We start from the raw sequence: 13,755 nt of genomic DNA, 5'->3' as shown, positions 1-13,755 counted from the left end.
ATTACTTTTTTTTTTTCAATAGTAGGCACTCAGTGAATGTTGAATGAATAGTCCTGTTTCTGGAAAGTAGAATTGGTGGCCCTGTGATTATTTTAATGGCTGTAATTCTTTGAAAAGAATTTATGCTTAAATAATCACTCTTTAATCCTGTTTTAGAAATTCTGTAGCAATTCTTTGTTGTCCATTGTTTTTAATGGACTTTTTAAGAGGCTATAATCACACAATATACTATTGGGATATTTCACAGTGGAATTTTGTTTACTGCTTTAATAGAATTCAAGTAATATCTGTGCTTCTCTATTAAAGTGATTCTTTCTTTTCTCTTAAGCTAAAGTCTCCAGTGAATATTGAATTGCTGAGGATTTTGGGAAAAGAGAAATCAAAGTTCCCATTCCATGGATCCCTTAGGTGCACCTTCCCAGTTTGTGGATGTGGATACACTACCAAGCTGGGGTGACTCATGCCAAGATGAATTAAATTCCTCTGATACTACAGCTGAAATATTTCAGGAAGACACTGTTCGATCACCTTTTCTTTATAATAAGGACGTCAATGGAAAAGTGGTTCTTTGGTAATTTTTTGATTACATCATATCATGAGGAGATAACACTTTCTCATAATTTATTCTAACCTCTTTTTTAAAGCCCTAGCATTGTTGAAATACAGCTTTGCGTATACGTATATGACTTTATTGAGGTATAATTGACATTTAATAAGCTACATATTTAAAGTATGCAATATAAGTTTTGACTTCTGTTAATACATCCTTGAAGCCATTACCACAGTCAAGATAGTGAATATACCTGTCACCTCCAAAAGTTTTTTTTTCTGTTCCTTTGTAATTCCTCCTTCCTGCCCTTCCCTCCCTCCCCATCCCCAAGCAACCACTGATCTTCTTGTCACTATAGGTTAGTTGGCATTTTCTAGGGTTTTATTTAAATTGAATTGTGTGCTTTTTGGTCTGTTTTCAGCAGAATGATGGATTTAAGTTCATCTGTGTTGTGTGTATCAGTAGTAGTTCATTGCTTTAAAAAACTGCTTTACTGAAATACTATTCATATACAATATAATTCATCAATTCAAATTGCACAATCTAGTGATTTTTAATATATTCATAGAGTTGCATAACCCTCACCACAGTCCATTTTAGAACATTTTCGTCAGCCCAAAGCCCCATTAGCAGTCACTCCCCATTTTTCCTTAATCCCTCTGGGCAACCACTAATCTACTTTCTTGTCTCTACAGATTTGCCAATTCTGAACATTTCATATAAATGGAATGAATACAATAAAATTTGTGTTTCTTAGTGACTTAGCATAATGTTTTCAAGGTTCATCTGTATTATAGTACAAATCAATACTTTATTCTTTTTTTTTTTTTTTTTGAGGAGTCTTGCTCTGTCGCCCAGGCTGGAGTGCAGTGGCGTGATCTCGGCTCACTGCAAGCTCCGCCTCCCAGGTTCACACCATTCTCCTGCCTCAGCCTCCTGAGTAGCTGGGACTACAGGCGCCTGCCACCATGCCCAGCTAATTTTTTGTATTTTTAATAAAGATGGGGTTTCACCGTGTCAGCCAGGATGGTCTTGATTTCCTGACCTCATGATCCATCTGCCTCGGCCTCCCAAAGTGCTGGAATTACAGGCATGAGCCACCGTGCCCGGCCAGTACTTCATTCTTTATTAGGATTGAATAATATTCCATTGTATGGATATACCACATGTATCAGTTTGTTAGTTGATGGATATTTGGATTGTTTCCACTCTCTGGCCATAATAAATAATGCTGCTATTTCTAAACATGGTGGTTTTGTGAGTTTCAGGGTTATAACAATTGCATTAAAGATCTAAGATGCCAGATTAATTGTTTTTTAAGTCAGAAATTTCTTTTCTACTATTGCTTAGCTTGTGAGCTAGCAAAACCAACATTTTGAAAAAGACAAGGATAAAATGTTTTGAAATAATTAGAAACTAGGTTTCTTTTCTTCTTTTTCCCCACACTTGTTCATTCTTTGTTGTTTCTTCAGGAAAGGAGATGTGGCATTACTGAACTGTACAGCCATTGTGAATACCAGCAATGAAAGTCTCACAGATAAGAATCCTGTGTCAGAAAGTATCTTCATGCTTGCAGGGCCTGATTTGAAGGAAGATCTCCAGAAACTTAAAGGTGAGTGAATTTTCTTTCGTATATTATTGCTTAGAAAACATTCATTTTGATGTCCTCCACCTTAAAGAGGCATGTTTTGTGGGAAAATTTTGTAGATATAGCTGTTTTTCTTTTGTTAAAACTAAATAAAAACTGCTTTTGAAAGCTCCATTTTAACAAAATTCATTACATTTTGAAATGTGTTAAAAACTGAGTCCTGAGAATTTACTACCAGTAAAACTTCTTTGTCCTGTCCTGAATTTTAAATGACAATCACTGTAGCTGTGTCTTTGGTAGCATTTTCTTGGCTGCATATTTTCTTGCACAAAACATGCAAGAAAAGCTTTGTGAGATGACTCTCCTCGTGAACTGAAAAACTGTTAAATTACCGAGCTTGCATCCCTTTGTTATTTGTGCCCAAATGAAATGCTGTGAAATTCAATCTTCCCATTGTATAAAAACTATTTATGAAATACAGCAATGTTTCTTAAAATGTAAACAGCAAAGTTAACCTATATGAAATCTTGCTTTCCTTCCCTTCTATCATTTAACACTGACAACTGGTTTCTAACCTAATAAAAATATTAGAACTTGAACAGGAATACTGATAAGTGCTGGCTCTATGAAAGAAGGGATAGAATGGGAAGAATTGCATTTTTTGATCCAGAAACTGAATTTTGACTGTAAGGACAGAGTGGGGGAAATGGCCGTAACTGAACTGCAAAACAAGATACCATGAAGAACATGTAGAAACTAGAAAGGATATTGAAGATAATACTGAGAAGTTCTTTGCTGAAAGGAACAGAGAAGCTGGTCTGGAAAAATTCCTAATGGCATGTGTGTATGCTTACATACACATAAGAGCTAGACTTATGGATAATAAAGAAAATAAGAAAATTTAACACAAATATACAAGTAAAACCTCAATGTTAAACTGCATGTTTGAGCGTCTCCAAGCTGAGATTCATGTTATAACTCTGCTCTTTAGTAACTGTGTGACTTAAGACTGGTTACTTCACCTCTGAGTCTGAGCTTCCTCATCTCTAAAATGGGGATGGTAATAGTAGTTCCTACCTCAGTTCCTGACATATAGTAAGAGCTTAATAAATATTTGGAGATGGAAAAAACTAATATCTTGAAGACTAAATTAAATAATGGACATTAGGTGCTAAGCACATCCTAAGTGTTCAACAAGTATTAGTTATTAGGTGTTAGTTATTAGGCCCCAGTTGTCTGTTTAATGAATCAGTGCCAACCTTCAGGTTATTACTAAAGGGCTGCATACTTAATCCTATCCCCTTTTTACATTTTTATTAATGACTTAATAAAAACAAACATGACTCTCCAAATTTCTAGATGATAGAAAGCTGAAAAGAGTAACAGGAGATACTGGATGAGAGACTAAAGATTTTCATGTGACTGGAAGTATAAGCCAAAAAATGAAAAAATTAACAGAGATGAATATTAAAGTTTTGCAGTAAGTTTAAAATGATAGGGAAACATCATTTGATTAACACTTTCTGTCTCAGTAAAATGGCGTTATTTTCCATTCCATTTTTCTTTTTCTTTCTTTTTTTTTTTCCTGAGACAGAGTCTTGCTCTGTCACCCAGGCTAGAGTGCAGTGGTGTGATCTTGGCTCACCGCAACCTCCGCCTCCCAGGTTCAAGTGATTCTTCTGCCTCAGCTTCCCAAGTAGCTGGGACTACAGGTGTGTGCCACCATACCTGGCTGATTTTTGTATTTTTAGTGAAGATGGGGTTTCACCATGCTGGCCAGGCTGGTCTTGAACTCCTGACCTCAAGTGATCTGCCTGCCTCGGCCTCCCAATGTACTGGGATTACAGGCGTAAGCCACCATGCCCAGCCTCCCATTCCATTTTTCATTCAAGGAACCTTAGGATTAACACTTCGCTTTTTCTTATCCCTCACATAAAGTCTATCATCATGCCCTAAATTAATCTTAAATCTATTTCTGTCTGTCACCATTGTCTCCAGCAGCTAGCATATGCAACCATCATTCCCTGCCTAGACTACAGCCATATCCTCTCTCCCAGCTGGTCTCCTTACATCCATTCTTCGTTTCTTAAATCCATTGTCCACACATAACCAGTAAGTGTAAACCCCTTATTGTTCGTTTACTTCAAACTATTTAGTGGCCTCTCATTAAACTTAAATTCTAAACTCCTTAAATTGATCCCCATGTCCTTGCAAGATCTTACTCACTTTTCTCCAGGCTTATCCCATGCCCCCTTTTCCCTTCCTTACCATGCTTGAGCCAAACTGATCTCTTCTCACTACCTTGTCACAAGCTCCTTTCCAGTTTTGCACTTGATGTTGTTCTTTCTCTCAGTTGTCAACCCTTATTCTTAAGTCTTGGCTTGTATCTCTTCCTCAAAGCACTATTTCTTTTTACTTCAGAATAGATCAGACCACCCATAGTATGTGCTGCCAGCCTGCAGTACTTCTCTCTTGTTGGCTTATCACAATTGTAATCTTGTAAATTGTCTTGTGATAACTGTATCCCCATTAAACTGTAAACTCCATATGGACAAGAACTGTATGTCTTTTATTACTACTATAAGTTGGGGTACCCCTAATAGAAAATTACTAACATGGTGGAAACCACATTATTTAAAGAGCTAGGATTAGCATAGGGAAGAGAATATTTGGGGGAAACAGTACTTATTTTCAAATACTTGAAAAAGGATCATATTGAAGAGGGAGAATGATAATCATGGTGTGTTCCTAGAATCCTTGATAAGAAAATACATAAAACCATATGTCAATTCAGTTAGTATCTAAGCATCAATACTAAAATTAGAATAGGCAGGGTTGGCTTATTGTACCTAAATTTCCTCCCTGAAAAAAATCAGTCTTATATTCACTTTGTGAATTTAGAAATTTTATGAAACTAAACCTATGTGAGGTTTGTTTGTTGTATGAACCTGTATGTGGGTGTGGATGTATACATACATTCTTATATCTTTTGATACCAAAATAATTATGTGTATGCTATTCTCAAAATAAGGTAATCATGTACATATTCTGCAATTTGCCTTCTTCAGCAAATGAATTCCACCTTTTAATTTCTGAAATTACATCTACTACCCAGACCATATTTAAAATTTCCAGCTGATCCAAAAATGTCCTTTGCAGCAGCTATTTTATCCAAACCAGTATCCAATCCAGGACCAGACATTGCATCTTTTTGTTATGTTTATTAATTTGTCTGTGTGTGTGTGGTATTTTGTAATCCAGCACAGTCCCCTGTCTATGACACTGACTTGTTGACTGAACAAGGCCACTTATTTTTCACAGTATTCCTCCTTCTAGATTTGTCTGATTTACTTGAGGTGCCATTTAGTTTGTATTTCCTATATACTTGACATTATGTCTAATGGAGTCAAGTTTTGCCTAAAATATTTCATAGGTGATGTTGTGTTGTCTGCTTAATGTTGTATCATGTTAGACCTGTTAGTGGACTGTTACTCATATTAAGATGGCTCTCTTAATTGGAGTGAAGATAACAGTTTGACCCTTACATTCCATTTTTTTCTTGCCAAGGTCCCTCCTGGAACCCTCCATCCTCCCTTTCCTCTCTAGACTGTTCTCTATGCCTGCTGCACAGTTACTGTTCTGGAACTTTTTTTTTTAACATCATCCTGGGAAATCCTTTTTTCTGTTTGATGGATTGGATCTCTCATTTTTGTGAGTAAATCTACCAGGAGATTTTAAAGAAGAATGCAATAGGGTAAAACTACTGAGATTTTACTTCCACCTTCGTACTTAATTGGTAATTTGCTTAGAAATAGAATTCTAGTTTGGAAATCATTTTCTAGAAATTTGAAGGCACTACTCCTTTGTTTTCTACTTTGATTAGTGCTGTTGAGAAGTCTTGTGCTATTCTTATCCCTGATTGTTTGTATGTTACTGGTTTCTTTCCGGAAAGCTTCTGATCTCATCTTTGTTTCTTAGTGCTCTTAAATTTTACAGGGATTTGCCTTCATATGGTTTGGGTGTTTTATGGGCTCTTTGAATCTAGAAACTGATGTCTTTCCATCCTGGGAAATTTTTTTGTCTTATTTCATTAATAATTTCCTTCCTTCTGTATTCTCTGTTCTCTCTGAAGAAATCCTATTAGATGTTGTATTTTCTTGTTTAATTCTTCAGTTTTCTCATCTGTTATCTCTTATTTTCAATTTATTTTTGTTTTATTTTCTGGATTCCTTCAAGTTTAGTTTTAACCCTTCTATTGAACTTTTCATTTCTGCTGTCATATTTTTCACTTGGCTATAGCAGTTACATAAGTGCCATTTCCTGTTCTCTGAATAGTTTGTTTTTATGACATTCTGATTTTAAGTTTTTTTTCCCCTGTGTTGTCTATTTCTTGAGCATGTGTTTAGTCTCCCCTTTTAGTTTTTGTTAGAGGCTTTTCTCACTTTCTGGTGATCCTTAAGTGTTAGCTGGATTTAAGATGGAAGAACTGAAAAGTTCATGGGAAACTTTGTACACATGGGTGTCTAAGTCATTTCAGGCTGCTATAACAAAGTATCCTAGGCTGAATGGCTTAGGAAGAACAGAAATTTCTGGAGACTGAAATCCAAGATCAGGGTGCCAGCATGGTCAAGTTCTGCTAAGGGCTGTCTTCCTGGCTGCAGACTGCTGAGTTTTCATTGTATTTTCACGTGGCAGAGAGAGGGAGCCGACTCTCTGGAGACTCTTACAAGGATTCAGATCTCATTCATGAAAGCTTTACCCTCATAAGCTTATCTAATTCTAATTACCCCCAAAGACCCTACCTCCTAATACCATCACATTAGGGGGTAGGGTTTAACATATGAATTTTGAGGGAACCCAAGCATTCAGTTCATAACAGTGGGCAACGGTTATTGCCTGGTGGGTCTTGAAGCATGTGACAGAACGGGACTCCTGCCTGTTATTTTATTGGGGGAACTTTCCCCAGTTATCTGTAGGTCCTTTAGGTTTGGGCCTCTCAATTTCTTGGAAAGGAATCCTCCAGGAGTGTAAGCCTAGATGTCTGTTTTGAAAGCCATTTAGGGGCAGAGGGCTAGATCTTTCACTGTTAAGTATAACACTTTAACTAAATCCCCTCTTTTCAGCTGTGCCTGGGGTTCTGGAATCCAGAAACTCTCTAGTTGAGCATCTCCAGAGAATAAACTTCTTCCCTGCTGCTCTGGTGGTAAAAAAAAAAAAAAAAAATCATCACCTTACTGTGCTGGCTAGGGGAGGGGTTGTTGCAGATTTGACTGTTTTTATACAAACTTTTAACTGGACCTCCTCTTTTTAGCACCACATCCCTCTTGACAGCATAGCCTTTACAAGTACTTAGGGCTCCAATTTCTGAGCCTTTTTAGCATTCTCTAGTAATAATAACAATAATTTCTTATGCATGTATGCACTTTGCATATAGTAACTCGTTTAATCCTGTGAAGTAAGTACTACTAGTATCCCTCTTAAATAGGAAATTGAGTTGTAACAAGGCTAAGCCCCTGCCCCGAGTGTCTTGACAGGAACTCAGGATTTGAATCAAAGCAGTCTGTCTTGTATCCAACACTGCTTTTCAGTACAGATCAACTTGCTTCGTATTAGTTATCTCATTTCTGCAAGCAATTAGGTTTGTCTGCTCTGTTGAGTCAGTTACTAGTCAGTTGACATTCTACCTTCCAAAATTTTGATGATGCTTATCTGCTTCATGGTCTTTCTCATTCTCTTTATCTGTCTCTGTGCTTATACCTATTGTATTGCTTCACTGTCATTTTGGGAACAGAAGTAACAGAGATAAATGCTTGTGTTCAGTCTGTATTTTTAACTGAAATTTCTCAAAGTTCTCAATACTTTCTCAGTTTCATGCTTTCATTTGTTTTTGTTTCTGTTTTCCTAACATATCCAAACTTATGTATGTTTCCATTGTTTCCAGGGTGCCGAACAGGTGAAGCAAAATTGACAAAAGGATTCAATCTAGCTGCCCGGTTCATCATTCACACAGTGGGACCTAAATATAAGAACCGCTATCGCACAGCAGCTGAGAGTTCCCTTTATAGCTGCTACAGAAACGTACTTCAACTAGCAAAGTATGGTCTACTCATTTTCTGGACATAGCATATCATACATTGTTAAAGGCCCCAGTTTTTAAAGATAAAGGCCCCAGTTTTTAAAGATTAAAAACCTAGCGGTGGAAGTCAAATTTTGAGGGACTTAGGTGATTTAGGAGGACCCTGACAATAGAATTATCTTTTCAAACTTAGCAGGATAAATGGGATAGATTTGAGTGACTTGAGAATTTAACCTTCTCCCATTTTTTATTCAGTTTTTATGTGAGATATATATCCTCCAAAGAGTGCAATTAAATTGTATATGAATAGAATTATTGAGTAGTACAGTTGGGTTAGCTATTATAGTAGATTTGTTGAAGAGGGAGGAAAGGAGAAGTTGAGCTAGATTTTGAAATTACTTGTGTATTGTTGTGTCTGTATTACTGATATTTCTAGTGCAATTTTTGTGTTTTCCCTTTGTTGCAGAGAGCAGTCAATGTCTTCTCTTGGCTTCTGTGTCATCAATTCTGCAAAACGTGGTTATCCTTTAGAGGATGCAACACACATAGCACTTCGTAAGTAATATCAGAGATGCTGTACATGAATTGAATCTTAAAAATTTTTTAAATTCTGGGCATGGTGGCTTATACCTGTAATTCCAGCGACTTGGGAGGCTGAGGCAGGAGGATCACTTGAGGCCAGAAGTTTAAGGCTGCAGTGAGCTGTGATTGCATCTATGAATAGCCACTGCACTCCAGCCCGAGCAACATATAGTGAGACCTCATCTCAAAAAAAAAAAAGTTTTTTTTTTTTAATCATTAAATGGTTACAGCCAAAGAATATTCATTGATTAAGTGATTGTGGCTCCCTGGAGGGAAGTTTTTATTGGCAAGTTGCAGAGCTCTCAATTTACTTTTTCAGGTTGACATTTTTATCCATTTGAATAATGGGTCAGAAGACTTGCCTATTAATTTTTTTAATTTAACAGAATTTAATTGAGCAAAGAATGAGATTTGAATTGGACGGCCCCCAAAACCAGAATAGATTCAGAGCAGCTAGCCTCTTGAATTTGAAAGTGATGCTAAGTTAGAAAGTATGGCTAATGCATTGAGTAGTTAAATCAGAATTTAGAATAATCTTAATAGTCTGTAACAAATGCAGTCAGATTTCATGATATCATATTTGTGTAACACTTGGCAGTTTAAATAGCCACATTCACACATGCTATTTGAATGTAAAATTCTGCATTTAGGTTTTCAAAAGACTGGGCTCAGTCAATATGAGCCAAATGTCTGTATGTCACATAAAAATATGGCATTCAGCTAAAGAGAGTCCATGATCTCACTGTATATATGCAGATTTAGACCACATCTTGAGTTTTATATATATTTCTGTGTGTCATATTGCATGAGACACTGACAAACAGGAGGACAAACAGTTTGAAACAGTAGTGGTGTTTCTTCTAAAGAAGAGCATGCTTTTAGCAAATATGATGTCCATCTTCAAATATCTGAAGGAATCTCATTTCGACTTATTCAGTGCTACATTTTTCAAGCAGCAGTTCTTTGGGGTATTGTCATAAACTACGATGAGCATCTGGTGAAAGAACACTATGGACCCTTTGTCAAGAAAAATGTGCATAAATACAGAATTTGCATGTTATTTCAGGAAGTTTACAGATCCTCATCAGGATTGTAGATAAGAACTCCAACTGTACAAGGCAAGGTCTAAGACCAAGTTATAAGGAAGAAAATGTTGGTCCCACTTGAAGTAGTACTAACTGTAACAGAAAAGTATTTTAGCGAACTTCTTGTCACTAGGAACATTCATGCAGAGGTTACAGGACCATCTGTTGCAGCTATTATAGAAAACACTTCTCATTTCAGAGACGAACTATACTAAATCATCTTTAAGACCCCCTGTTATCTCTAGAATTTAAAGTCGAAGAGCTGAAAGCCTTATATCCACAAATACCAAAAAGATATTTGAATGTATAAGTTATTATTATGTAGCCTGGAGTTTAGGGTGAGTATCTGTTCAGTCTTAGTCTTATTTAATTATAACCTATTTTAAAAACCAATATTCTAACTGCTCAAGGATTTTATAGTAAATTTGTATATTTTATAATTAAGCTTATATACATTACCCAAATTAAAGTAATATTAATATAAAATATACTTGGTCTTCAAAAAGCTTAGTCTAGCTATAAAATGTGAGAAATTCTTAAAATGAAGGGTGTTCAAAAGATTCTAGGAGGGGCACAAGGAAGGGTGGAGATGGCTCTTGGCTGGGTCTTGAAAAATGAGTAGGAGTTCACCAAAAGAAGAGAATGGTGGATGAGTGGTACTCTAGTCAAAGGTAGGCATGCAAGCAGAGGCAGGGCATCATAAAAGTAAGTGGTATGTTTTGAATACAGCAAAGTAGATTTGGCTAAAGCATAAGATGTGGGAGGAATAATTGAAAATAGGACTAAAGAGCTGAGTGGGGGAAAGTGGACAGTTGGCGTTGGAGTATAGAGAGTCATGCTAGGGTTTTTGAATCTTAACCTGTAAGTAGTGCAGAGCATCACCAGTGTTTATTAAAAAGGGTAACATGAGAAGATAACTCGGGTAACATGAGAAGATAACTCAGGCAACAGTGAGTATGTAGACTTGCGGAAAAAAGACGCAAGGAGAGCAGTTAAGAGCTTATTACCAAAGTCTGTGTGAGCCTTGAGAACCTGAAAGCAGCCAAAAGAAAGGAATAAATGTTAGAAATATTAGCAATAGAATTAAAAGTCATGGGAACTATTTGAAAATGCAGCATGAAGGAAGAGGTAAAGGAAGCATCAAAGACAATTCAGGATTCTAGCTTGGATGATTGGTTGGATGTTGATATGTAACCAAAATAAGGAATGTAGGTAAAAAGGACCAGGTTTGTTCGGAAAAAGATGGCGGTCAGGATTTGGACCTGTTGGGGTCAGGTTTGGCTACACTGAATTTGAGGTCTCTGTGAGTTATCTAAGCAGATATACCCAATAGGCATCAGGTAATTTGGGTCTTTTTCTCAGAATAAAGAATATAAAGATTTGGGAGGCATCAGCATTTGAGGTAATACCTATCCAGCACATCAGTGAGCTAAGGAGAATAAGTATATCAAAAAAATAAAAAATATTGAAGGCAGAACCCTGGAGGACAACATTTTTAAAAGATGAAGACATGTGTGTTAAGGGCTAAAGCTAGGGAGAGATCCAATGAGTTAAGAACTGAAGTAAAGGCCAGTAGGTCTTGTTATTAGAAGTTGATAAAGAAGAATTAGGATGACATAGAAATTAAGAAAAAAATAATTGAGCTTTGGTTTTGTGGAGTTTTGTCAGGGTCTGAAGGACTGGGTAGGATATCTAATACTGTAACTGAATGAATGGAAAGACACTTGTGCTAGATCATTCTGGCCCAAGAGAGAGGCCCCAGGGAATAAGAAGAATATACTAGATAAAAGAGAATTGTATGGAGTCAGCATCTTCTACGGCTAGTCACTGTTCTTGGCATTGGAAATAGAGCAATAAATACAATAAAGCATCTTCTTTATGGAGCTTTCATTCTAGTGAATGAGGCGGAGAGGGCAGGGAGGATAACAATACACAAGTAACTTCATAAAATGTCTATCACAGTTGCTCTGGAGGAAAGCAAATCAGAATTTTTATACAAGTAGTATGGGCAGGCTTCACTGATAGGGTATTACTAAGCAGAGTCCTGAATGAAGTGAGAAGTGATCCATTACAAAACTAAAACATTGAAGAGCTTGATTTTTCTTTATGTATAAGTAATTTTTTATTTACTGAGTAATCTTTCTATTCTTTTCCTTAGGCACTGTAAGGAGATTCCTAGAGATTCATGGGGAAACCATTGAAAAAGTAGTATTTGCTGTCTCTGATCTTGAAGAGGTATTTTGCTAACTGTTACATTATTTAAATCTTATTTCTATCTTTAAGCATTTGACTTTGGCTTATCACTATATATTTACGGAGTTTCCAGCAGACAAATCCTAATGATCTATGTATGTATTTGACAGTGGGTCTTACAATCATTCATTGAAAAAGACTATATTGGAAACTAAAAATAAGTCAAGAAGGAGCATTTCGTTCATATTTTTTATAACTGTTGTTGCTGTAAGTGAAATCGTACAAAGTGGAGTTGTTCTGCTTGGCCCCTGTGTTAGCTCTCAAAGCAACACCTTCTAAGCACTGCGTGTTTGGGGAGCGTAACTGGAAAACTACTGTGCCAGAAAAGCTTTGGTGTCTGCCTGACCAGGTGACAGCCTAGTCTAGTGGCTGGCACTGTGAGGTTTATATGTTTTGTTATATGTAGTTAGGTTTAATATATTTCAACTTAATTTCAAACCATTTTAGAAAATCAGTTTATTCTTATCTCATTACACTTTATTTTAGAGTGCTTTGTCTAATTCAGCTTCCAATATTTCCAAGTTTTGTATTATTGAGCAAGTTAACCTCTCTGCTTCAGTAAAATAGAAATATTGATAGTACCTCTATCAGGTTTTTCTTGATAATAAAATAAGCTAATACATTCGTATTAGCTATCTATTAGTGAAGTATCTATTCAAGGCATATATAGCTACATATATGACATATATATGTACTTTTGAATTTGCTGAAAATAGGCACATTTACTTTATCTCGTTTCATCTGGTTTATTTATACATAGAATCTTCCAGTGATCTTTTACTGAGTGTTAGCATGTAACAGGTTTGCTATATTAGGTCCTGGGAATACACCAGTGAAAAAATCATGGTTGTTTCCTCAAGGAGCCTTTATCCTTTTGTGGAAATAGATAATTCAGATAAATTCAGATAATTGTGATAAGTGCATTAATGGAGGTATGGGAAGGATAGGACATAACTTTAGCCTGGCACGGGGTTAGGAAATGCTTCCCATAGGAAGTGATACATAAGTTGAAATAATTGTAAAAGGTACATAAGATTTGCCAAGGGAGAGAGGCAAATGACAGCGGTCATACAAGCCTGAGCAAAGGCATAGAAATAAGACATAGCATCAAGTGTTTAGTATTGCTGTTGCATAAAATGTGAGGCTGAGAGTGGCGAAAATGAAAGTTAGATAAGGATAAGATCATTCAAGGCCTTGTGTCACATCCTGTAAAATTTAGACTTTATTAATTATGCAATGGGAAACAGAAGAGCTTTACGCAAACAAATGATGTCATCTAATTTCTGTTTTAGCTGTGTGGAGGATGATTTGGAAAGGGAAAGACTAATGGCAAGAAAAGATAACAGGTGGTTGCAGTACTCCACATGAGAAATGATCAGGCCTGAACAAGGGTACTGGTAGTGTTAAAATTTTAAACATTTAGTAAATAAGTTCAACTGGAGTTGGTGGTTGATTAAATACATACGGGAAAAGGAGTTAAACATGACTTCTAGGTTTTTGGCTTGAGTGACTAAATAATGATGCCACCATTGAGATAGCAAATAGAAAGTGGGAAAAGTTTTGGAGATGGGATGAAGACAAATTCTTTTCTGAACACGTTGAGTCTTAGAGGATCAGTGGA

At 36.4% G+C, this 13,755-nt stretch overlaps 1 protein-coding gene across 3 annotated transcripts in view; it reads left to right on the top strand.

Annotated features, from left to right (window-relative positions):
• Positions 1–13,755, top strand: part of GDAP2 (ganglioside induced differentiation associated protein 2) — a 59,970-nt gene that overhangs the window by 8,941 nt on the left and 37,274 nt on the right. For all 3 annotated transcript variants that reach the window (XM_001144678.7, XM_054685828.2, XM_016924825.4), the window contains exons 2-6: positions 329–571; positions 2,023–2,162; positions 8,080–8,233; positions 8,681–8,769; positions 12,040–12,116. In XM_001144678.7, coding sequence (XP_001144678.1) covers positions 396–571; positions 2,023–2,162; positions 8,080–8,233; positions 8,681–8,769; positions 12,040–12,116 — 636 coding nt within the window. In that variant the 5' untranslated portion in view covers positions 329–395. The remainder of the gene's footprint in view (positions 1–328; positions 572–2,022; positions 2,163–8,079; positions 8,234–8,680; positions 8,770–12,039; positions 12,117–13,755) is intronic.

Source organism: Pan troglodytes, chromosome 1 (genome assembly GCF_028858775.2).
Source record: "Pan troglodytes isolate AG18354 chromosome 1, NHGRI_mPanTro3-v2.0_pri, whole genome shotgun sequence".
In the NCBI taxonomy this organism is placed as follows: domain Eukaryota; kingdom Metazoa; phylum Chordata; class Mammalia; order Primates; family Hominidae; genus Pan; species Pan troglodytes.
Note: the sequence above shows the minus strand (reverse complement) of the source record. Positions and strands in the feature narration are given on the sequence as shown.